This window comes from Sphaeramia orbicularis, chromosome 7 (assembly GCF_902148855.1).
Source record: "Sphaeramia orbicularis chromosome 7, fSphaOr1.1, whole genome shotgun sequence".
NCBI lineage: Eukaryota > Metazoa > Chordata > Actinopteri > Kurtiformes > Apogonidae > Sphaeramia > Sphaeramia orbicularis.
In genome coordinates this window covers 31,079,430-31,106,802 of record NC_043963.1, presented here as the reverse complement: position 1 = coordinate 31,106,802, position 27,373 = coordinate 31,079,430, and the positions used below count along the sequence as shown (strand labels likewise).

At 39.6% G+C, this 27,373-nt stretch overlaps 1 protein-coding gene across 2 annotated transcripts in view; it reads right to left on the bottom strand.

The window, feature by feature from the left end:
- Positions 1-739: 739 nt before the first annotated feature.
- slc2a4rg (SLC2A4 regulator) overlaps positions 740-27,373 on the bottom strand; it is a 36,980-nt gene continuing 10,346 nt past the window's right edge. The window contains exons 3-9 of one of the 2 annotated variants that reach the window (XR_003935837.1): positions 12,198-12,298; positions 10,350-10,588; positions 7,859-7,959; positions 6,039-6,312; positions 4,887-5,026; positions 3,756-3,883; positions 2,881-2,899 (exon numbers count right to left, since the gene is read on the bottom strand). Coding sequence is in view for 1 of the 2 variants with exons in the window: in XM_030138679.1 (XP_029994539.1) it covers positions 2,788-2,899; positions 3,756-3,883; positions 6,039-6,312; positions 7,859-7,959; positions 10,350-10,588; positions 12,198-12,298 (955 nt within the window). In the remaining variant the exon portion in view is untranslated. Of the gene's footprint in view, positions 2,900-3,755; positions 3,884-4,886; positions 5,027-6,038; positions 6,313-7,858; positions 7,960-10,349; positions 10,589-12,197; positions 12,299-27,373 lie in introns of both variants that reach the window. The other variant, XM_030138679.1, reaches the window with a different exon arrangement.

The following is a 27,373-nucleotide window of genomic DNA, read 5'->3' as shown; positions in this document are numbered from 1 at the left end:
AAAACCTGAGAGAAGGGGAGACTTAGCTTATATGGGATTCCACTGGAATAACTGTATTACAGGCAGGACAATTAATTAATAAAAACAAAACAACATGATGGTTTATAATCTCAGAATGAATGACTTATTATCGACTTCTACAGAGACTATAGGATTTACCAAATGAGGCTGATTAACAGTCGGGCATCTGCCATCTACGTTTCATCAGGAAGTGATGACTTTTTGTTCATAGCGTGGTTTGAGCCGACAGCAGATAGCGGGAGTGACCCTGTAGCCACAAAGAACAGCACAGGTGTTTCTATGGCGACAGAGGTCTGAAGTCATACTGTGTATCAGTCAAAGAAGGCCTGCTCACACAAGAGGGGACAGGCACTCTATGTTTGTGTGCGTGTTTGTCATGTGTTGCTATGGTGACCCGGGTATGTCAGTGTCAGGAGCGCTTTAGAGAGTAGAGGGCACGCAGCAGAATCTACATTCAAAAAGACCATCCAATCTAAAATCTACTATCACAAAAAATGACAGCTGCTGCACAAAAAACTACTGAGGGGAAAGTAAAAAAAGTTCTTCTGATTGCAAGTATCATACATCGCTTTTCATCAATGAACTGCGCTTGCTTTCTTAACTATGACTACAGATGTGTAGCTCTATCCTCTACTTTCATTATCAAAACAGATGATGGCTAAGTTGTCGGTATCATTCCAAATCTGTTTTTCCCTGCAAGAAAAAAACTTTTTCGGGGTAAAATCTTAGCTAATTTTAATGCACCTGTTGCAACAGGTTTTGTTCCAGACCATATTTTAAAAAATCAGGTCAAGAAAAAAATTTATGCAATGTTTGGTATCTTATCATTGCTTCTTTTCTGATGTTTCAAAATCTTGGATAATTAAAAAAAACAAACATGTCAGGCATGGATGAGGACTAATAGTTTGCCGACACAAATATTTTTTAACCACACTGGCAAAGGGGATTCATCAAAAAGGATTTAATTCTCCCTTATATTTTAGCTGCAGCTGGAGAAAGGTGACTGACATTTTTATTTTACCAGATTTTAACAGTAAAACTCAACTATAGTAAACATTTCTTTACTCTGACTACACTTAAATATTTTTTGTATGGATCATCATTATTCAAATCAATCACCTACATACCTGCTTTGCACTGACTTGATTTGATTTTCATGTTACAACAATACAAGTGAAATGCAACTTCTAATTAAGGGATGAACTGCTGGTTACGGGTAGTTCCAAAGATGACGTAACATCTCCATATCAGACTGTAAGAGATGAACTACAGTGCCTGACTAATCGTCAGGTAGTGGTTGTTGGGTTACTTTCTTTATGTAAATTAACAACATACACAATTAACATCAGTCAGACTGTAAGTAAAAGTTTCTAAGGGCAGATCTCTTTCGCTGGGGTAAACAGTCTCTCTTAAAATGGGGCGGCTGTGGCTCAGGAGGTAGAACAGGTTGTCCAATAACCAAAGGGTTGGCAGTTCGAATCCCGCTCTGTCCACCTAGACTCCAGTGTCACTCACACTGGTGTATGAATGAGTGGAGGGGCTGTTTGGATTGGCAGCCACATCAGCCTGCCCCAGGGCAGCTGTAGCTACAAATGTAGCTTACCACCACCAGAATGTGAGAATGAATGGATCAAAAATGTAAAGCGCTATAGAAATTCAATACTCTATTATTATCACAAATCGTTAAAGAAGAAAAGCCAGCTTTGCCTGATCTCATCTTAATAACAATAACAGAAGACATTAAGTGCTGTCATTCTGCTGATTGCACAGTGCACCTGTATCAGCAAGTAATTGCTAAAAATAAACTCTATATATGAAATACATATCCACTCCCTCAGGCATACGATGTGGTTACAGTGATACTTCTAAAAGACAACTTATTTCTTCAAGGTGCATACATCTAGGGTACAAGTATAGGAAGCAAGTGAGGGATAATATTTCATATATTGTTTACATCTCTTGAAAATATTTTGTAAAGTCATGGGGAAACTGTGTACCACGTGATGCAAGGGCTTGTTCAACTTTGTAAAGTTACAATATGACCAACTGGTTGTATCAGTTTGCTGAATGAACAGTGGATAATGATCAACACATACTCAGACATATAGTTGAAATCCAGTAAGGCTGACGAGGACAGTGATGTTAGAGCTCACTCCTAAATGTTGGTTGAAACTGAACAGGCTTTCCGCCTTTGGTAGGTTAGCTGTCCCTTAACAGTGACAATGAAAAACGGATATGCTACAAAGGTCTTATCAAACAAATCTGGCGTTAACGCCTGAACATCCAAAAAGAGTCATGATCCACCCCAAAACATTAGCTTACATGATGCTCCTATGGTGAACAGCGAAGTATGCCAAAAAGCTTATCTGTAGTCTTTGAAACTTGCCTTGATGTGAAGCTGTGAAAAATGGCAAGTGAAAAACAAATATCAAATCAGAAGCTTCATTTAGAATCCAACTTACATGTTTTTTTTTTCCTTATTCATCAACAGAGTAAAAATGTCTCAGTCTTAGAAAAAGTCTCCAAACCTGCATAAAATTATTTTTTTCTTGCTGATTTTTTTTATTGTTTGACCCACCAGTTTTATTTTCTCATTGTGTTTGGAAACGGAAAAGAGAGAAGATGAACCCCCTGCTGGGCTGAAGGAAGCAGCATGGAGAGCTCCATCAGGGAAAGTTCCCCTCATCCCCTCAGTGGAACAGTCCACCTTGCTGTAGTTTGGGACTAGGAGGAGCTCATCTCAGAAAAACGGGAGGGGGAGCTGGATTAGTCGGTGAATCTCTGACAAGCTTTTTTCCAGCGACAGGCTGTGCACCACATGTCTTTCTTCTCCATGCCGTACACCTTTCGGCACTTCTTTGCCTCCCCACGGGGTTTCCTTGGTAACAGCAGATGTGATAACATTAGGACATGTACAAAGGCATCCAGACACACACATGTGCAAACAAAAAACACAGGCATCCATGTGCAATATGCTTCAAGGTACCCAGAAGTGAACACGCCCCCTGCAACATCCACATTAACAAAGACGCATAAAAGTAAATTGATTTTGAATAAATCAATGTGTATATGACTCATGATGATTCCATCTCTCAATTAATTTGTGATTTGATGAAACTAAAATATGTAAAAAAAAAAATTTTAAATCTAATCTGACATAATTCAATACCGTGACAATATTACAGGGCTTCTGGTGTCCATTGTGTCCTATTTGTGACTCTGATAAGATCTTAGAACTATAAGATGTTCTTTAGAACCCATTAATTAAATTCAAAAAGACAAAAAAAAAAACAACAAAAAAACAATTTCAGAGGGAGCAACTGGTATTCAGCAAACCAAAGGTGCTCATGGAGAGTGCATGAACCATTGCAGGTTAAATTTTCGAACCAACTGAGTATCTGGATTTTTGTCTTTTTCCATTAATTAAATTGTTGGTGTGTTGAAAAAGTAGTAAATAATAAGATTACCATTGCTTATATACAGACAACAAGCATCGTTTATGCACATATAAGATGACTGGAATTAATATCAATCACTTATTGTCTTATCTTTGTCCAACTCACATGTGACCAGGTGAGTATTAATGAGTCTAAAGAGATATTTATGTAAAGAAATTTGTATTTACAGTATTAACAAAAAAAAAAAAAAAAGACATGTGATTTAAAAAATGCTTACCCTAGTGTCATATAGTTGACTGAGAACATAATCATTTGATATGTGTGGCAGCTACATACCTGGTTCCCGGTGTTGATTTGGATGCTGGTGTTACTAAAGCGTGGGTCTTGTTAACAGCCGTGTGCGTGCTGGATGCAGGCTGCCGCTTTTCACCAGTGCTAGCTGTGCGGACGTGATTCACAGGTCCCTGCAAAAGTTGGAGTACTTAAGTGTACGGTTTAACATACATGAACAGTAAAGTCACCACATAATGCTCAAACAGACAGCATGTCAAAAGGGTAAAACATAAAAATGGGATTTTGATTTATACCTGTCAGGATAAATAAGATAGACATGTTAAACCACCGATTTATTGAACAAATGCACTCCCAAAACTGGAGTCTGCAAATGGTGGGGTGTGAAACCTTAGTCTTTATTAGACATTATTATTTAACTCATGCTACATTTTGATATTACAAAAATTACTGTCATTATCAAAACTTAAACAACAGAAAGGACTTGGAGGATCTTAAACATAGCTTAACATTCTCTGCAACACAACCCCTTTTACACAGAAATTGTGGCCAAATAAAAAAGTACTGTAAAAGAGACACTGCTGCGGTGGCTCAGGCCAGAGCACACATTACATCAGTTTCTTGTCCCTGCAGTGGCTGCCTGTCAGTTTTATTATTGATTATAGGATCGTTTTATTGGCGAATAAATCTTTAAACAGTTCTGTGCCAAAGTGAGTCTGCTGTGCTTTTAAGATACTGTATGTGGCCACTAGATCCCTCAGGTCCTTTGACTGGCTCCTGGCTGTCCCAGGAGCCAGTCTGTGACTCATGGTGAGGCTGCCTTCTGTCATTATGGCCCTGGCCCTTTGAACGCCAGTTACTAAAGGCCCTGGAGATGTTGGAGTGTCAACACTCGCTTCAGTATCTCTTCACTTTTATTTTGATTCATACATGTCAAACAAATAGCAATAGTGCTGTGAATACCATGCAAATACAACATATGCCATGCTGTATATGCAGGCGTGTTGCTTGTGTACTTATATTAGTTGATGTTTTGACACAGTGATGTGGCTTTATATAAAAACTGGACTGTATGAAAAGGCGTGGGCAGTGGAAGAAGACTGGCAAGTGGAGAAAGAGCAGAGGAAGCAGAGGTTGTGGTGAAGATGAAAAGGCGTGAGACAAAGCCTCACTCACCGAGACACCTTGAAAATGACAGGAGGGGACTGCCATGACACACTGATGCCATTCCCAGTGCCAGTTAAAGGCCCGGTCCCATTAGTATTGCCTAACCCAGCCAGCTCAGAAACCACTGGGATATTCACTGGAGCAGTGGCCTGGAACATGGACAGCCACCCCACCGCAGCCAGGACATGACAAAAACACGGAGTAAGAGTGCAACGAAAAACACAAGGGAAGAAAAGAGAATACACACAAAAAGAGATCATAATTAGTAAGAAGGGCATTGCTCCAAACTGAGATTGAAGAAGTACCTTCATATCAGCACCAATTATGTACCAGAAACATCTGCCTTTCACAGGCATTTCACATCGATAACAAACAGCGGTAACACAGTTGCCGAAGACAGCATACACAACAACACAGTGTACATCATTTTAGCAGTACTGAGAAAGACAGGGTGTTGTAGTTTCATTGCATATGCATATTATACTTCTATTTTTATGTGAATTTTTTCAGTTGTCATAGCAACTGAAAGTTCAATACTACCTTGAACATCGGTGAAGGACTGAATTCCATATTGGGGATTTTAAAGATTTATGCTTTAACCAAATGTGTTTTCCAGCTGAAACCACCTCAGTGTTACCTCTGAGGGCATGTTAGTGAGGTGTGAGTGTCAACTGGTTCAGTTAAAATGGAAGGTAAAGGAAGAAGGAGGACACAAGAGAAAGGCAGAGATCCTAGTGAATCCAAACTAGTACAGCTGCTCTCAGTAAAGAGCAATATTAGTCTAAACTGATTCCGATAAAGTGTTGCACTAATTTTGGCAAAGGCATCTTATGACTAAAAATGTCATGACCTCAAAAGTACTCTGACTGCATTCTTGTAGTGCAACTTATATTAATTTTTGCAAAAAAAGTTTGTTTGCATCTCTCTGCTTTGTACTCCCGCATTAGTGTGGGAGTTAAGTAATTCAGCCTGACCTCAAGAGCCTTTTTCTGTGCTCCTCTGAAAAACTTTGCAGATTCCATATAATGAATCTGAAATGTTGTGACTCAGATACGTATGGCCCCCTGAATATTTTGTTAATAGCATCACTGTTCAAAGGTCTGAATATTATGTTTGTGCTTCCCTTATGGTCATCTGAAAGCCTTAAAATGTGTGAATTACCTGGTAGGCGTGGTCGGTGCGGATGTGGCAGAGCGTGGATGGAGCTGATTGGCTGAGCAGTGTAGGGGCGTGGCTCTGAGACCCATTCATGTTGATATGTTCGGAGTGAGGGACATCAGTGAGTGGCGGCGGGAAGACAGGTGGAGGAGCGGCCGTGGTGGGGGAGGTGGGCGTGAGGTTGGACATGCCCTCCGTCAGGCTGTCCATGTTGACCTCGATCTCTGAGTAGTAAAAGTCCTCCTCTCCGTCGCTGTAGTCTGAATCGCTGTTCCGCCTGCACAGAGAAACAGCAGCTCCTTACACAGCCCAACACCAAGGTTATTTCAACTCCATTTAAATGTCTGCTTTAGAAACTGAAAAGCAAGGACTTCTGCATTATGTGAAACAGCTCCTTTTGAAAGAGATATTTCACATAATCTGGGAGACCTTGGTGATTCAAACTATAAATCTACTCCTCTTTTCTTGTGTCTCTCTGCTAATTGATCTGTCCACAACAGCTTTATTGTCATATGGTGGTAAACTCTGTTGGTATTTATGATATTGAAAATACCACAAAAGCAACTTCTCTTTGAGCACATCTTTATCCACACAAAGGTGTGTTTTTTTATCTACAGTTTTCTATCTGATTTTAAAAAGCTCATTTTTGGATGATCTCAAATACCTGAGAAGCATCAGCATAAAAGTTTTTTTGGCTTGTGTTATACTCTGTACTGTTTTTTAAGGCATTAGACAGTTCCATAGATGGTTGGAATGTGTTTTTTTCTTTGCTAAACCTCAATGTTTAAGAAAATGTTCAGCTTTTGTTTCTGTTATTAAAAGCTCATATTTTTATGAAACCTTTGCCCAATTAAGAAATCTTTTTTATCCAACATTAATAAATAAGATCACTGGACAACCAAAAACAAAGATATAATCTCCAGTTAAGAAGCAACATATTTTCTTCAGTGGAAGGTGGATTTGTTTTACCCTCTTGTCAGCACCAGGGGGTGGTAAAAGCCAGTGTGTGCTGCAGAGGCCCTCACAGAAATGCACTGATCATGAAATAATAGTAATGAGGATGCCTAGCCTTCCTCCTGCATGGAGCAACAGTAGGACATCTCTTTGCTTCCCATGAGACACACATAAACCCATATTTACAAAGGTATAAAACTCCTTTTACATCTACCGAACAATACTATCTGCAAAAACTACATTTTACTGGGTAATAAATGTTTTATCTTGCCTTATAAATACCTGCTGCACTGAGCAAAACCAGTAGATGTCAGCTAGTATTGTTACAAAATTCAAAACCTAACTAATTTCTAACAAAACAAGAACAGGTTTGATACAACACGATAAGCTGCACAATGATGGTATGTTCTTTATCAGTCAAGAAACCGTATTTAATTGAATGTGGTATGAGAGTGTGTGCATTGCTGGTATGAATCAAGTTTCTCCTATGCTGGAAAACACTGCATAAAGCACTTGTATGCAGAAGCAGGGAAACAAAAGCCAAGCATGTCAGTTGTAATGGCAGAGGATTCAAGTTGTGACAGATTTGTGTCACTTTCCTGTTTTGCTACCCTATTTAGACTACAATGGAGATTACTACCACTCTGAATTTGGACTGCGTAGGTGACACTTAAAACAACAAACTACATGTAAGAGACAGATTACTTTATGATTCATGGCAATTTATACTAACTTAAATATTTTACAGTATACATACATAATGGCTAAATGTAAACACACTGAGTCAAGTGTTTTGCTAAATTAACACCTAAAACACTGGAAACAACACATGAAAGTGTGTGTCTTTGCTTTTATGACTGGCAGCTCACCCCAGGTGAACGGTGCGGATGTGTCGCTGGATCCCTGAGGAGGTGCTGAGGACCTTTTCACAGTTCTTCCACAAGCACTTGAACATCACCTTCATGGAGTTCTGAAAGAGGTGTTAACCACCACAAATGAATAAGGAAATGATTTATGCTCCTGATTGAAATCTGTTTTGTTTTTTTTTTTTCAAAACACTGACAAGAATTGCGCTGAACTGCTGAAAATAGAGGTTTATATTGCATGTGTTGTCACGTTTTCTCTCACTAGATGCCTCAACAGAAAGGCCTTCGTGGGAGACTGTCACTCTACAAGGGGCCAAACACTACACCTCATTAGAAGGCTATTAGAGCAGCATGGCAATAAAAATAGAAACCTGATATGTGACAAGTTGAGACACATACAGACTCAAAGAGAAAGAGACAGATAAAACGGAGGACGGAGAGGGGACAATGAAACTGTACCTCTGTCTGTGTACCTCACAGCACTTTCACATCTGCTGACAGATTGATGAGCAGAATAAATGTTGTATTCTGACCCCTTCCTGCTGTCAGTGTATGAGGTAAAATATAACTCAGTGGGAAAAAATTTATTGAGGTGATTCAGCCTTGGCATGACTTTAATGTTAAATAAGAAGATAAATCAAGGCCTCTCACAAAATATACAGAATGTTAGGTACATACATATATACCAACTTCTATGCCTTCCCTCAAGCACATCTGAGAAACTCACTGAACTTTTTTTAACCTCAGACTGGAAAAAGTTGTTAATCCATCTCATATATCATCGTTCTTAAATCTTATTTTAAATAAAACCCAGGATAACCCAGGTTGCTTCATACCGTAAGTAAAGCATGAAGAGATGGATGATAGAGGGGGTGTTTTTATTTCAATTCATTTTTTCTTTCGTGTATCAGAGGCTGGCAGCTGTCTCCTGAGCAGGCTGGGACCTGCATCACTGCTAATGAAAGGCAGTGGGTGTGTACTCTCATTACCTTTCAACAGCCTTTGGAGAAAGAAAGGCAAGAAAAGAAGAGACGGTGGGAGGAAGGGAGCAATGTAGGCGGAAAGAAGAAAACATAGCAGGAGAAGTGAGAGTGGAACGGGTTTTTATCAATGGTTGTATTAACTCTCCTCTACAGTTCATATCCTATACCTGCCACTCGTTCTGTTCAACAGCAACGTGTCCCTGAGGTGTTCAAGTAATGAAAGATGGACTATGTATATGGGCCCTGCCATTCTGTGTAAAGCAAACCAAGCCAGGAAAATTTACACAGCAAACGCCAGTCTTTAATCCCACAAACAATCACAAATCATTTAATGCCCTGAGATTTTCTTGCAACTTAACACTGTTACAGTAAGACTGGTGATTACCATGTTTAATAATCCTCTTAACTCACTGCTTGCACAAATCAAACAGCCTACAATGTGAGGAGCAGCTGCTAATACCAGGTTTAGACCCCGTGAGTTTGTGGTTAGCATTAGCTCATGTTTTAGCTGCCTTCCAAACAATTTGTTTATCAGTATTCCTCCTATCATCGTCCTACTTCATTTCCTGCTTGCTTATCTGTAGTGTGGCACTAGTCTCTGGGGCAGCATCGTCCTTGGAGTCTTTACGGTTTCATATATTTGGCAGCTCAATAATCTTCACTGCTGCTTCAGGGAGGTTGAATTGCAACTCCCACATATCATATATGAGCTTTCCTCTGTCACTCTATAGCTAGGAGAAATATTGAGATTAATTTCTCTTGAATCTACCTTGAGATTCAATTCTCTTTTTCTTCTCCACATCCCTTGGCTGTCCTTATTTTTATGCGCCCCTTTAACGTTTTTGCAGCTTCCTGCTGTGCATCCCTCCTCTGTCTGCCTCCTATCCTTCCTTTTTACTTAACATTCCCAGCTCTCCCATGAGCAAAGACCGAAAAAGAGGATGGAATTGAAGCATTTCGACATCTCAGACTTCTTCCACAGTAAAAAGGAGAGAAAAGAAAGAGAGAACATAATCCATCAACTGCACTGGGCAGAGAGCTTAAACTGCATGATGCCTGGATTTTTCTGAATGTTTCTGGTGAATTTCTGGAGGTCTCTCCCTGCTACTGCTTTATAGAAACAGCAAGAGCATGTCAAAGTTGTTTCTCTACAACTCTGGCCCTGAGGTGTGACTCAGTGTGCACCAAGTTTTTGGTTTAGGTTAAAAGTGGAAAGGACACTGCTTAAAGCTGTTGCAATAACCACAAAACCATGGCTAGTGAAATCAATATAGATGAAGTCAAGACCAAAAACTGCTGTGACAGCTAATCTGAAAGATATTGTAATACTTGCTTCTGCAAATGTGAATCATGTCTACTTTTTGTCTTCTATGTCATAAGCAGGGAATAGAGGCTTATTTTGTCTTAATGTAATAAATTCACAATTTATTCAGGTAAATACAAAGGCTCTAGACAAATTGAGACGATACTTGTGCTTTTGCTGCAGAATATGAATGCCACTTTAATCTCACCTTTCGCTTCCGAGGTATGGGGTCCTCAAACATGAAGTGCGTGCTCTCTGTGACATCCTCACAGATGTCATCAGCCTGGGATGAGAGCAGGAAGTTCTTGTTGTTTTCATTGGAGAGAGGTGGGGACGGTGTTGAGGGCACTGATTGGTCGCTGGCATCCCAGCTCCAGTTGCCACTGGTTGAACTGCTATAGCTGGCTGACAGCACCTCTTTCCAACCCCTGCTGGCTGGCTCTGGAACTGCAATGGAGATAAGACTTACCTTTAAATAACTGGTTTAACTACTTAAAATTATACACTCATTGCAATTCTTTTTATTCAACTAAGATTTCTGATCTTTTTTTAAGTATGAGTGGCCTAATTCAACCCATTTCAATTCTTTGTTTCTCATATACAAATATTTTTGTTACTTTTCTTAAAAAGTCATTACGACTAACAGACTATTAAATTCAAAACTACCCCAGGTTGCAGGCCCTCCTCACACTCACACTCTAACAAATCTCAAAATTATGTGCACTGGGTTAATGAAAACACCCTTTTTGTACAAATAAAATCAATCTAAAATGTACTGCAGAATGTTCCACTTCATCTAACATGTTAGTGCTACATCAACACTGTAGCAGAGGCAGATGAGCGATTACTCACAGCTCAATTTAGCAACCTGGCACTACCACAGAGACATGAGACGTTCATTTCACTTGGCAAGTCATCTCTAATAATTTTGCTCTCTGTGTCTTCTTCACTCGCTGATGACACGTTGTTGCATATGTGTCTTTCTATGGAGCTACTGCCTCTGTCTGTGTGCTTGACATGAACTGTGTGGGGCTTTTATGTGTAGATATGACTGGCACAAAACTGCATGTGTTGGACACTGATTGACTGGTCACAAGTCAATTCATATCAAGATGAAGACAGACTGACTCACTGGCCACTTGATCAGTGAAATTCTTCTATTTGTGTTTGAATGAAATTAGCTTTTTTGTTTATTCAGGAAACAAGCTGCAATATTTCTCCCAAATTCCAAATAAAAACAGGTCAGTTAGACATTTTATTTGCTGGTAATGGCAAAGAGCTAAAGAGGAAAAGGTTGAAGTGTATACAAAACAAGTTCATGTTCACAGCTTTCATGTGTCCTCAAATGCTCTCTACCAGTCTTTCACATGGCTGCGTGGTGCTTAATACCACTCCTGCAGCAAAAATGCTAGCAGCTCAGCTTCGTTTGATGTCTTGTGATGATCCATGTTCTTCTTGATCACATTCTAGAGGTTTTCAATGGAGTTTAGGTACACAAATTTCAAGTGGTCCTTTAATTTTTTCCAGAGCTGTATTTACAAGGTTTATAAACTGACTACTAAACACTGACAGCTATAGAGTCATTAGATTTTAAATTCAGTTGTAGTTTAAACAAATTGGTACAGCTCAAATGTGGTGTCACTAGAGGTATGCAATGCCTCTCTACAATCCGTCTTACTGACAGCAGCCTTGGCTTAATGCTAGGGTGAAAAAAAATAGCTGACAGGACTGTGACTGTCTGGTGAGGTTGGCATGGTGATGGCAACCACAGCAATACTGTAAATGGCCAAAGAAGCTGTGGCGATAGTGTCAAGGCTGAACAGCTGGCAATTAACATATATGCGTGTTTACCCTGGGTAAACATGCACGTATACAAAGATAAGACATTCTATCCAATAATAAGATATGGACTTCTACCTTACCACTTTCTCTCTAGAGCTAACAGAGTGAGTAATCCCCAACATAATTTCAAGCATCCACACATGTTTAGTACAGGCGACAGTCAGTATTTGGTTTGTGCAGGTAGTATTACTCAATCTACTGAGTGTGACCTCACCTGTGGGTGCAGAGGAAGGGTGGAGCACCATCGGGGATGTGGAAAGAGAGGTCAGGACGGTGGCAGCCATCACCTCCTTATCGGCATGGCCTGAGGGCTTCCTACAACACACACAATTTTAAAAAAGGCAATTTTCAGGAGTGTTCTTGTCTCTCATTTACAGGGAACACAAAAATGTTTTGATTTGACAAAGAGAATTAATGTACATTTCTTAAGTACTTTGAATAATGCCACACACACATATTACAAAAGAAGAAACCAGGGCATGATTTTATGTCCAGCAAAACAGTTTACTGTCTGTGTGAATATAACCTTGTGTGCGTACATGACTATGTAATGGAAAGGCAGTGAAGTGAAAAGCATATTATGGTGTGGTTCTGTACTGCTTGTGCAACCTCACTGAGAGGTAAAGGGAGAAATGCTAGTCCTGCTCAGTACACCCCATGCTGAGCAGTCCACCCTCAGCTTTAACCGTATTTATACTGCCCTCTTGGACTGGCAGTGTACGCATACCCAGCACGCACATTCACAAACACATATGGATCATCAGCAAGCAGATAGTGTACTCAGGCATTTGAAAATCTACTAAAATGTTATCCTGCACAACAGTAATTTGGGTCATACTTCATTGCTTCATTCTAGCCTAGCGCTGTTCTTGCCCACGATGAAAGTGAAATGTGGGGAAAGTGGGGAAATGAGACATGCCAAAAACTCACCCCCACATGCATAATCACATCTGCATTCTCATGTAAAATCCTGAAAAGGACTGAAATGTTAAAAGTAGAAAAAAAATGTAAATTGTACACACAAACACACTTACAGAGGGATACACAAAAAGCAAAAGATACACATGGTCTGCAGCTTTAAGAGGTCCTTGTCCCGCCTCCAGACTTCTCCACTACACAACCAGAGTAAACTGGTTTGAGGCATTCTCTCAGCCAAGCCCTAAGCCCTGGCAGAGGTCCACTGACAGTCTCAGTGCACACATACTCAACACGAAAACTTTACTCCGGAGCCCACAATCACGCAGAAAAGTACACTGTAAATCAGCAAGCATTCACAGACCTGCTCACCAACATACTTTCTTGGAAGTTTCTAGATTCTAAAACATTTTACAAGTTCAAATGTGGCTATGCTCCCACGCTGATGAAAATGTGTTGGAAGGGGAGCAACAGATCACACAGGAATGTACCAGATATGGAGGAATCTCTGTGTTAAAATGTACTCAGACACAAACTGTGTGAAGACTCCAGGCTGATGTTGACACAAAAGATGCTGATTTCAACATCTTGGCTGTGTGTGTGTGTGTGTGTGTGTGTGTGTGTGTGTGTGTGTGTGTGTGCATAGGCCATGAACATGTGTGAGCTCTAAACACAGTACAGACTGAAGGCAAAACAGATGTGAGTAATAATGAAATACAAAAGTAGTTTAAACTGTGCATAGAAATCCACACTATAAGCTTGAATACACTGTATAGCTCAAGGAAAGCTTGGCAACACAGACACACACATACACCCTTCCGACATGTATAAACAAAGTCTGGATGAGAGATAAACAGATAACAAGATTAAGTGTGTCCTGTTTCTCTCATTAGCCTTGTTTTCAACACTAAACCAGCCTGCAAGGGTCACAGTTTTGATTTATCTCTCTGTGAGCCTTCCAAATAACGTTTGGATTCTGTTTTACTCATTGTGGACAAAGAATTTAATAAAATGCTGCTGCTTTGATTCCCACAAATGTGAGTTTCGTGTTTAGATCCTTGGTAGAGTGGTATACTAATAGCATACCAGTGACAGTCAAGCTTCACTGTTTTTGGGAATTTAACAGTGAGAATGGTAAAAGAAAACAAGCCTATTAGGGAACCCAGAGCTTATTTTAACTTTGATACCCCTCTCTCTGTCACACACACTCATGCGCACACACCAGACACCATTAATCACCCCTCTTCCCAAACCAACCATGCTTTCCTGACATTGAGCTTTTTCCTTCCTCTGCTTCCCGGCAGAGCCCTGATATTCCACCACAGCTTCATTACATCTGGTATGAGTATGTGTGTGTGTGTGTGTCTATGTGTACATGTGTTAACCAATAAGCAACACTAATAGTATACTTCAGACGCTCTTCCTCAGAGGGCCAGTATTCGATTGACTATAGTCCATGTTGACAGTGGTAAATCCACTGTTGCATTCAGGCTGTCTTTGATATCAATGTTTACAACAACTTGGAAGCAGATGGCTGCCACATTCTGCCATCATAAACCCAGCCTGCACTGATAACAGCACTATTCGTGTTAAAGTTATTTTGATGAACACATTAGCGCCTCTGATAGTCCAAATGACATGGTTTGCTACTCTCCCTCCCACTTCTCATCCATCTGTGAAATAGCTATGGAACCATTAAGCATGATGAGACTGGGGGACAGACTAAAGAGTGACGGCACTGACGCAACAGTAAATCTGTCAGAATCTTCTTAAGAGAGGCTGGGGCAGGATTTTTTTTGGCGCAAGTTAAAACTGGGGATGCCTTTATTTAGGGCTCGGAAGGAGGTGATTTGAGAGTAGAGATCACTGTCAACAAAGTTGGTCTGTGTGTGGTGAATGTATGTATTTGTGTGGGCCTGTGCCCACAAGGCTGTTTTGGGGTTATTGGTTTTGAGTATGGATGTTTATAAGAGCCTTTCAGTCTAGCCATGGCACATTTATGACATTAAGTAAATTTAATGATGATAAGCAGAACTGTCCTCCCCCATATTTGGAGATGAACATGTTTAAGCACATAAAAAGTTGTGTGTTAACAGGGATATTTAATGTGTAGAAACACCATTCAGAGCTGTCAAATATATGAGCTCTGACACTTTAAAATAAGTGTTTCATGAGATGCATCAGTGGAGAAGTTTTACCCCTTTTATTGCCCCTGACGATGTGGATGTTTGTGTGTGTGTGTGTTTGTAGTGTGCGTAGTGTGCGTACTTGTGAATATCTCTAGCTGAAGGATTTGGTGCACTCAAGTAACAAGCACAAACAAAACCATACACTCAGTCTCTCACACCCCCACACACATATACAACACACGCCCTCTTGCCTTCCTTCCTCCCTCAAACTTGTATTGGCCTTGGCTGGGCCAAGAACCCTCCCCTTTGGCAACAGCTCAACACATGGGCCAGCTAAAGTCAACAAGCCAGGCCCTGGCAGAGAGAGAGAGAGAGAGAGAGAGAGAGAGAGAGAGAGAGAGAGAGAGAGAGAGAGAGAGACAGACAGACAGACAGACAGAGAGAGAGAGAGAGAGAGAGACAGACAGACAGACAGACAGAGAGAGAGAGAGAGAGAGAGAGAGAGAGAGATGGAGAGAGATGGAGAGAGGCTGATGCACAGAGCAAAGCAAAGACACAAGTAGCAACAACAAGCTCTGGGTTTAGACCGAAGGAAAATAATGTGTGTTCGTGTGTGTATCTGTGTATGTGTGTAAAATCTGTATCATGCTTTCTGCAGGTTTTGATACCATATCTTTAAGACTTTTTCAGATCCATTTACGAGCATGATGCATTTCAGGACCTACTTCACATCCTTTCATGTTGGTGCCATGATTTTGGTGATGTTCCTGATGGCCTCTTATGTGTTCCGCAATGTCCTTATTCAGGCTTTAAAATGTTTTTTTTCAACAGGCTTGTATCAGGCATGAAATGTGCTAGCCAGATCTTTTAGAACTTGAATTTCCCTGTATAAGATGAACGTAATATTAACAGAAAAAACAATGTAATTTGTTGCTGCTAGAAATGCTATTTTTATGAGAGAGGAGACACCGCGTTAATCCCGGACACAACATTCCAAAACACAAGGTGATATTTGTAGTGTTGTCCAATACAGATACTCCAATTTAGAAGCATGGCCAATGTTAATGTAACTTTGAATTTTCAGTTCCAATTATAAAAAGGCTCTCAAATTTGAATTGAAGACAAAATATGTAAAAAACAAACAAACAAACAAACACAACACACAACAAAAAATTGGCTCCCACATACTCAGTCCAGAATTACATAAGAGCACTTCAATCTGCTCTTATAACTTTACTATACTACTCATTATTACTACATCATAGTAGGGCTGCACGATTTTGGCAAAAAAAAAAAAATCCCGATTTTTTCCTCTAAAAACTCGATTTTCGATTTTGATTTAGATTTTTGGGTAAAACTACAAAAGACAACAGAAGTCAGCATGTCGTTTTTGTGAGCAGCCCACAATGCAAGGCACTGCTCTGACCTCAAATCTGTGATGGTATCACGTGATGAACCCACAGAAGTTTATTTTTTCTTAATTAAATCTTTATTGAATGAAATAGAGTATACAAACAATGTATGCAACAAGAAAATAACATAAGTTTGCCAGGGGGAATACACTATAATACAATGTCCAAATCAGAGCAAATACTTATGTTTTTTATAGCCTTTTTGTTTCCAGATTTATCTAACAGCTTTAAATAAAGTTCAACATCTTTCAAAAAATAAATAATATTTGGTTTTGTGTTACAGAACTTACATTTGTGAATGAAAAATTTAGCAAGTAAGAGGACTAAATTAATTATTTAAATTTTTTTTTAATATATATATGTGTGTTGTTGTTGTTTTTTTTTATTTTATTTATTTATTTATTTTTTCCTGGGTATCTGGGCCCACAGAAGTGATACCAATGTAAGTCAGTGACAGGCATCAGTCGTGCGTGCGTGCGTGCGTGGACCAGGTTAATATAAGTGATCCACATGCGGTTCTGTTTAAACTGAGGGATCCGTGCGTGGAATAGACTGACCCAGGACACGCTGGAGGGATTCTATCCTGGAGCGGGTGGATGTGTGTGGGCACAGGGCTGTCTGGGCTCCTCTGCTGAGGCTGATGACCCCGAGACCCGGACCCGGATCGGAAGAAGACAGTACGGTACGGATCCGGGACAACGGAAGATGAGTGATCCGCATGCAGTTCTATTTCAGTTGCGGGATCCGTGCGTGAAGCCACGGCTTACATTGCTATAAGTACTGCGGGCTCATGAACACATTTAAAGTCCGGCCATTGCACGGAGTTCTGTGACAGACCGCTGTCACTGATAGGAGGAGGAGCCTACGGGAGCCCGCAAGCGCATGGCCCGCAGGCACGAGAGAGATGAAATCGATTTTACGATTTCCCTTTTTTAAAAATCGTCCTAATTAAAAAATCCGATTTCGATTTAAAATCGATTAATCGTGCAGCCCTACATCATAGTGTTGTGCAGTTCTGTCTGAGAGACAAAATACTGGGTAAAGAAAACACATACTCACAGACCTTTTAGCCTGATCCCTAACTCTCATGTCAGTCCGAGATGTACAGCAGAGGAGGAGCAGGGGGAAGCCCAGGCTTTGTTTGTTTGCAAAGTCATGGAACAAGTGTAAAAGAATCAGAAAAAAAGTCATAATTTTCTATTTGACAGCTTTTTCTCACTACTGCTTGTTGCTCTCCTCGTTCATTCTATTACTCACTTAACCATCACTGCTCTCTTACTTGTTTGTTAAATGGAGAAAAGGGGTGAACCTCAGCTGGTTAGTTGATAAATACAAGCAAAAAATGCCACATATACATTTAAGCAACACAGAAATCTTGTGTAGAATCAACAGGTTTCAGGATCATCATTGTATCTGAGGGGACCATGTTCAGAGTTTTTTGGGGAAGTTTTATTTCTTCCTTAGTAAACTTGAGAAGAAAGCTTTGAACTGAGCAGAGTTCTACATTGCCACTGAGGAGGATTTTGATACTGCAAATGGTGATATGATGCTGTCTTGAACTTTGGCACACCTTACCCCCGCCACCCCCGTCTAGCTTACTATAGTGGGCACTGTACTGTTGTTGGGGAGATCACTGGGTCCTCCCTCTATATTTATCACGGCACCTCTGCTCTAGTTACCAGTCCAGAAAAAATATGCACATATTACATACAATAAAAGCCACTATAAGATTAAGACCAACTGAAACCATACACACTGTTTAAAACCAGCTGAGACCCACACACCACTATAAATTTGTCATTTTTACTAGTGACATATTGTACCTCATATATTTCTTCTTACCAACATAATCTAATCAAGCCCAACCCTGCATGAGTATTGCACCTCCTTGGCAAAGCAAAGATTCAGTTTACCAGAAGACACAAGCCCCTTTCCCGTCACACACACACACACACACACACACACACACACACACACACACACACACACACACACATACATAAACCCTCTGTGAAAAAACCTACAGCAACATTTTAGGGGGATTATCCCTTTAAGCCCTTGACAGCAGACCAAAGGTCTAGCTCGTTTTCAAGGAAACAAAATAACGCTAAGTGTGTCACCCATACTGCTTAGAATAATCCAGTTTTACAAAGATAGAGAGAAAAGAGGAAGAGATAGTAGGAGAGACTGGATAGTGAAAGAAGTACATTTTGTTGTTTTGAGTTGGCTGACCACAAGTCTTGTCAATTTAGTGTCAGCATGACTCAAATCAGTGTAGAGTTCAATATGGTACATGTAGTTTCCACCAGGGATGTTCACTGCCAACAATATTCTCTGATCTCCCTCTCAGCCCCTTTGGTGCTGGCTTTAAATAGCACTTATCCATCCAATGTGATCATGTGATCAGTATGATCCCAAACACAAGCATCAGGGTGTATTTGTGCTGCTCTGTATGTACTGTATGCGTGTGCATATGAGCCAGCTTCATATCCAAAGCAGCTGTGTGTGCCTCAGATAGGACTGGAGACTGCTGTGTGACCTTGGGAATCTAACATATGAAAAACAGGAGAACATAAAAAAACAAACACAGGTAAATGATACCCTCTTACCAACCCCACTGTGTTTCAGCCTTGATATGATGACAGAATTTTCATATAGCTTTAAACTCTTTTTGGTTTTGTTTTAATCTTTCTCAAACACAAACAGATGTAAATGCACACAACAGTTGAGATATGTGCGCCAGAAATAGGGATAATGTTTCCAGTTATGAGATAGACTTTTCCTTAGGCGATGCTTTTTCATTAATTCATCTCTAAAACATATGCTCCCATTGCTCATCCTCACGCACACTCAGAAGGAGAAAATGTGAGAGAGGCTGACAGACAGAAAAAGTGGGAACCACAAAACCACAAAGGCATTGTTAACCAGACATACTGTATTTCTGTCATGTGTTGATTTACATCTTTTGCCTTTCTTTTGTGAGCCTCTACACAAGGGAACATAGAATTTATTCATTGCCAATGTCATCCTAAAGTAAGTGTGTGTGCAATATATTTATACTAGATTATCACAGTTTGCTCTATGTGGAATGTGACTACATGACTAGACCGTCAACATCATGTACAACTTGATGTGGTGGGTATGGACTTGCATTAGTGTTTGGCTTCTTCACTGCCTTTTCCTCACAGATACACAATCATTTTAAATGAGCCGAGTACTAGGACAAATAGTTTGCTTTACAGAGTGTTACATTATGGATTTGTTTGTATCATTAATGTGGCTACACTAGCAAGGCACTTAAATCAGGTTATAATGATTCAATGTTTAGTTTGTTCCAACCTGCAGGGGTTTGAGTAATGTGTTTTGGTGCCAAAGTAAGAGGACAGTGATAGGAAATCAAGTTGCACCAGTAAAAGTGCAGTGTTTGCCCATTATGTGTTAGATCACTGCATTTTTTTACTGCAATGTATATTGGGATATAACAGTTCTCACCAGATCAGTTGAATTTCTCAACATGGGTAGAAATAATCATTCTAGAGTGATTGGGGTGAATTTGCAGGCACTCACATTTGTAAATATAATGAAAATAACAATAGTAGTAAGATACGTGCTGTATATATTTTTAGAATAATGATGCAAGAATAACAAGGCTATTTCTTGCAGACAAAATGTTTCTTGCATTCAAGCATTTTGTTTACACTTTCATTGTATTCTTCATCTGCAGCCTGACCGCACTTTATTATTATAGACCTGTCACGTAACAGTGCCTTTGAGCCTTTAGCTATTTTTCTGTAAGTTCCAAAATTATGTCGTAAATGACCATTTCACCATTTCTTGCCCCTGAGAGACTGTGATAAAGAAGGAAGCTAGGGAGGGAAAATGACAATGATGTAATCAAACTGGTATATCTTGTACAATCAATACAACTATTTGAAGTGATAGGCTAGCTGTCAGTCTGCCCACTGTGCAGCCACAACTGCCCCATCCACACCCGCTATTAATAGATCCCCCACTGCTCTCCAACCCACAAGCCCTCAGTTCCCCATCATCCTGCCTTGACTCCACAGTATTACGTAACATCCTCCTTCTCTCGCTCTCTCTCTCTCCACACACACATATATATATATATATATATATATATATATATATATATATATATATATATATATACACACATATATATATATATATGTATGTATATATATATGTATATATATATATACATACATATATATATATATATATATATATATATATATATATATATATATATATATATATATATATATATATATATATATATATATATTTATTTATTTTTTTTTTTTTCTTCTCTCTGCAGGCAGATGGTCATGACTGGGAGTAAACAGTCATCCCCCAGAACCATCACAAACCCACCCACCATGTTTCCAGCTGTGATGCCCTGCTTCCATCAACTGATCAGTCCCTCCTTCCTACTTCCTACTCCCTCCTACAGTTGTATATTCCTACCACCCCCTTGTGTGACACAGCATGTATTGTGAATTAACAATACAAACGGATAAAACACAGGTACACATTGGGTTATGTTGTCATCTTTGAAATTCACCCATTGTTGTGCAGTCTTTACACATGTTGCCCCTTACATAAGTCTGCAGGCTCAGAACCCCCTGGAGAGAGAGAGGCTGTTAGGCAGGCTGTTAGGCAGGAGCCTTTAATGTGGGCTGTGAGTGTAATGGCTATTCAGTGCCGGGACAAAAAGCCCTCTCTTTCTCTCTCTTGATCCTCGAATGCAATCTGTAGCCTTAGGGCCAAACACAAACAACAGTTAGCTTTGTTCTGCCAAAATAATGGAGGATAGACACAGAGCAAAAGGCATGATTCCCCCTGTGGTGCCTAACTCCCTTCTGTGCTGCTACATGATTGTAAACTGCATGGACAAGATCATACGCACGTTTCATTTTTCTTGCAAACTAACAAGCCAAACATTGGTACAGCTGCGGTGGCTGCAGCAAACTAAAGATCTGATCTGTGCTTGTAATGCAAATTCCTCAGTGAGAAGGTGTTGAGACAGCACAGGCAATTATCTGGCTGATGACGGAGTAGGTCAAGACGCACTACCTGACGTGTTCAACATCTTGTGCAAACAGCTCAATGTGAAGATATTGCTGGTCATAACTTTTCTAATATGCCCCACACAAATTAAACACTGAAAATGATTTGGTCAGTGATGTAAATCTAATAAAAGATAAAGTGTGGATAAAATATTTAACTGTCTTAATGAGGAGAATCTCTTAGCTTAGACCAGGCCATCATACCACTTTTACTAACTTGTGAAAATAATACTTTGCAAACTGAGAATATTGATGCAATACTTTCAAAAACAAGGATTATGTCTAAAAATAAGAAATCTACATGGTGTAGGGCCGGGTGATATGGAAAAAAATCATTTCACGATAATTTTTTTATATCGAATTATATTGATGTGTATCTTGATACAAATCAAATCACTGCATTTGTCAAGCTTAAATTTTCCATAAGTTAGGCTAGTTGTGAAGACATCAGAGGGTTATTTTTAAATATGATTTATCTTCTGTCAGCGGTTTGCCATGACAGATGTGCTAAAGAACATTATACAACTGTTTCAGATATATAAAATAGGTAGGCTACATATATTTAAAATTAAACTAAAAGTCTGACCAGCAGGCAAAAGCTTTCAAGTTTTAAAAGAGAACACAAACAAAACAGACCATCTTCACGGGGGTGCGTTCCATAACTACCCTAACTGGCATAAACCGAAACTTTTCCTGCTCATCCTCATACTGTGTGCGTTCTGCTTCAAGGTTCATGTGGAAAGGTGAGCGTTTGCATTCTTCACATAGGCTACATGTAGTTGTTTGGTACACCTCCGTATTGCATTGAAAGCTCTGAACCAAAACTTTTCGCACCCTACTTTTCAGTCACCCGGTCGCCCGAGTTCTCGGTCAAATTTTCTCCCGAGGGAACACTCAATATCTCCCACAGCAGCCTAAACATTAGCGTGTGTGCTGCGCCTGGCTCTTATGCCTGTGCTGTGTGTGCCAACCTAACTTAATGTGGCTCTAGTGTGATTGGTTCTGTGCAGCGCTACTTAATTATGATTGGCTGTTCTTATGTCTGTCAGAACATGGAATTGTGTTGAGCATGTCTCATATTTCTATCGAGGAAAAGTTATATCGCAATATATATCGTTATCGTTTTATCGGCCAGCCCTAACATGGTGTATATATTTTTCATGTCATTGCACAAAGTGATCAACTACCAGTGCCTCACTTCAGGCTTGGCTTTACTTGTAGCCATAACAACTTCCCTAAAACTTCTATCAGTTGCCTCAAACAACAAAGCTGTTGCTAGGGGAATGCCGGGCAGCCCCTCTTGAACAACAACCTTAGATTTTACTCCCTCTCTTCTACGGAGGAAATCAAACAAGATAGGCCCATCTGCCTGAAAACACTGCCTCCTGATCAAAATGCTTGTCCTTTTTCATTAGTCATTAGTTGATGTAGTGATCCAGGGAAGTCAGCCAATGAGTGGTTTTTAACCGCCCCCCCCCAAATTGTTTCTTGAAATGCACTTTTATTCTTACTCGACATCAGCTCGAATGATATCTAACTGATGCTTGAGCTACATGACATACCCAAGAGGAACCAATGTAATACGACAGAAAACCATCACCTCCTGTTTGTCCAGGCCAGATAACTTCTGCATAAATAGGAGGGAGGGTACAGGGTCAGTGTCCCAAAACAAACTCCAAAGAAAAAAAATCAGAAATAGCCCTAGCCAGAAAAGAAATGTAGGAACCAAAATGGAGACAGAAAAAGCATGCCTCGATCTTGAAACTTGGAAAAAGGATTAAAATAGCGGACAGCCCTGAACACAGCGGTCAGTTCTCTTTCTGCAGCAGCACACACATACTCTTATTTTGTTCCTCATTCTTCACTTCCCACTCCCTCTCTCGCCTGCTCCTGAGATTTGCCCTTCTGCCATCACAAGCCAGAGCAGGCCTTTGCTTGGTTTCCTGTGTTTTGTGAAAGTTGTTCCAAAGCCACTCTGCTCTACTTATTTCCACAAAGCCAAATATCTGCAGGGCAGCATGAGGCAGACACAGATTTCAGCCAGTAAAATAAACTGATCTGTATCATTTTCTTAAAAGAGCATGCATGGGGGCTCAAAAGAAGAAAATGCATGAGACAGAAAATTGCATGGATGTGGATTTCTACTTTACGTACAGCAGATGTAAAAATGTGAAACTTCCCACTCAGGCATATACTGCCAAATGTAAACACACACCAAGAAATCACTGCTTTGTTAAATATTCATAATTGCTAGAGAAACAGACAAAGAGACTGAAGCTCTACTGTATATTATCCCACTGCTGTAAACTGTGTAGAAATACTGGTGAAAACATTTCAAGAAAAACAACTGAGCTAATTAAACAAACAGGCCTTTTCTGGACCTTTGTCTGTCTCTCTCTCTGAAAAAAAAGATGCAGAGCACAGTATCAACAAAAGGGTTTACAATAACCCAAGCACATAAACAGTTGAGTTTTCGGCTTTTCTGCTGTGATTAGGGAAAAACTGACAGTGACTGTGGTAGAACCTGCTGGTAACATTTCATCAAACAATATCTTCTGCGTGAGCTTCATATTCACATAAAGGCCTTCGTATAAAAACTAATTTGTCATCATAGCACTCCAGTGTTAAAAAGGTGTGACGCACATGTCATGTACCAACAACATCCCGGATTCTTACCAACAGTTAAAGTTGATTGGGACAGCGACTTCACTTAAGTATGTTCATGCTAGTCTGTCACATGTTCTCATCATGGAGAAATAACATATCTAGCACACATAATACAATTTTTTTCCCTGAGTAAACTGATGCCAGCCGAATTTTAGCTGGGTAATGAGGTTGTTTGCATGCCGAACATCACAGATAAATGAGAAGTCACTGAAACTGTTATATTTACAACCATATAAAATGCTACAACAATCATGCACATAATTAGTCTTGCAAACAGATTCATACTTTGTCTGTGATTACAAACAACATTAATGTAGCTTATAGCATCAAAACATTATGACATGACATCCTTATTATTTTTCTGGATGTTACAGCAACTTAAATTTAGGACTTTTTTTTTATTTATTTTTTTTTACCTTTTTTCCTCATGTCATGTGGGAGCATTAAGTGATGCACCTGATATAAATAATGGGTAATGGTAGGACTTTTACCACTACCTTTTTACAGCAGTTTTATGTTTTCCCATGGAATGTCATTATATCTGATGTTCTGAATTTAACCAGTTGGTTGCATGAGGTACTGAAAGCTTCAAATTTATTATTTCCACCAAGCACTAAAGCCATTTAAAGTTTATGTTCTGAAAAATTGTATTTAATACATTTTAAGAGTTATGGTTAGTACATTTTAAGGCCTTTATACACTGGAAATATTTTATATAATTAACTTACATACAGGGTTCCTGCAGGTTCCTACAAGTACAATTTAAGACTTTTTAAGACCTTTTTAAGACTACTTAGAACAGAACTTAATAGCTATTTCATGGTTATACTGGCAAAAATGCGTAACTCCTAGAATTTAGGAAAATGCATTCATTTCCTCCAATGCCTTGATTCCCACCATTCTAAGTCATTTCTCACTGGGGGCTGCAAAGTTAGCAGTAACTACTTCCTAATTTCAATATAAATTGTCAGTTTGGAACAGGTGGAACTGAGTCGACTAACATTACTTTCTTTACGGCTTGAACATTTCCCAGACACATTTAAACACATTTTTTGCAACATAACTTTAGACCTATCATATCAAATTGAATACCTTTTAAAGACCTTTTTTAAGGTATTAAATGCAGATTTGTAAATTCAAGACTTTTGAGACTTTTTAAGACCCCGCTAGTACCCTGTACATATCATTATGTCCTGATTTTGTTAACCACTGTTTATGTTATGAGTACTTTCACAGAGAATAGGAATACTGTACTGAAAAAGCAGCCCGTTATTTTGTCGGAACGGCCCTTTTCCAAGCTTTCACGCCATGAATAAAGCCATCAACCAATCATTTGTATGAAACGGACATCATGTGACAATGACAATGATGGAATTGTTGAGGTCTTGACACACTGTTTTGTTTTGTATGGAACATGCAAATGACAAAGTTTGCCACAGGTGTGAATAGTTTTGATGCAAAATACTCGTGGACAAGTATTTCACACCTATAAAAGGCCTTTAGACTACATACTAACCTTCATAAACCTTGTAGAATGTACAGTAGCTGACATCCAGTATTTTCTGAACCACAGACTCCCTATTGATTTAAGAAAGAGTGCTTGCTTTTAAACTTGCAGTGGGTTTTTGGGTGGATGTGCCTCCAATCTAATAGAAACTAAATGGCCATGTGTATCACCCCTTCCTCGCCCCCATCTGGTTCTATTACACTACGCTGGCTAGTGACTAGATAGTGACTAATACAGCCCAAAAAATACCATAAAGTACATCCTTTAAAATGTCTCCCAATTGATTTTCTGGACCTTTGCCTACAAAAGCCATTCACCTCTCTCCAAATTATCAGTATTTCAACATCCTACAGAAGAAGGCTGTGGTACTATTGGGAATAAAGTGGGGGAAATCACCCTGCACTGCAACCAATGGGATAGTTAACAAGATGAATGGAAGTAATAAAAGCACATCATGGAAACACTAGAGATGATGATGATAAAACCGAAAGTCTACCCTACACACACTTCCAGCTATCCTCTTCTGAACACATAGACAGACAGATGTAAGAGACTGCCAGACAGAATGAGCTGGTTTGGCCCGGGGAAAACTCTTGCCTTGTGTGACTGAAGTGTTTTTCTGGCTAACAGACAGTCAAGACTCTTCTCTCTTAGATGCACAAACACACAATCCAATAAACAGGCCATCTCAGTTTACTATCTTAGAGTCTTAAATCACACAAATTACAAATTAAAATCATACCATGTATCCAAATGTGTTATTCTCTAGATTGCTTCATAATGTAGCAACCAAACTAACTCATATTTAAAAGCTGGTATAGTTGAAGGAAACCTTGTGCTAAGATACTGAGGCTTCAAGGGCTTATAACAGATCCAGTTTCAGAAATACCGACATACCACTGCATACACAAACACACAGAGAAGACATGCAGACATACACGTCCTCTAATTCCTGTTTGGTACATCTATATCTTCAAATAAATGGAGTGAAATGGATGAGGACCAACATGAGCCTCCCATTGAGGAGAGCTGAAGTGAAACCAGAGACAGAAACAGCTGCTCAACATGCTTGTAAAATGTACAACACTCCCAGGTCCTACTAAAGCCTTATGGGTACTCCGACTCATTTCACCTTCATGCTTCCCCATTTTCCCTTTTTTTTTATCATCTAATGAATTTAAAGGACAATATTGTTCTCACTTAGTTATGGCCCATTTATTATGAGTAGAGTTACTTTTTTTTTAACATCCGCAGAAGTAAATATAATCATCCTGGTTACATTTCCCATAATTTTGTAATGTTGTGAGGTAGAATGCTCTAGATGCACATAAATGAATTATTTGTTCAAAACAGAACTGCTGAATGCTAAAGTAAAGATAACACAGACTTCTTTGTAAAGCCAAAATGAGCACTTCGCCCATAATGATGGACTATCTATATCAAGCAATTTACTAGTCTGCTGAAGAACATCAAATGGATTCATCTGAAAGTGGGACAGAGAGTTGTGATATCTTGATGCTTCAGCAGCTGCAATAATTTATAACCGTCACAACTTCAAAATATACTGCTATTATTCTTTCAACTTCCCTACGCCCTTCCCTTCTTCTCTCCCTGTCTTTGTCCCTATATTTCTCCCACTCCATCTCATCCATTTCTTCCTCGTGTAA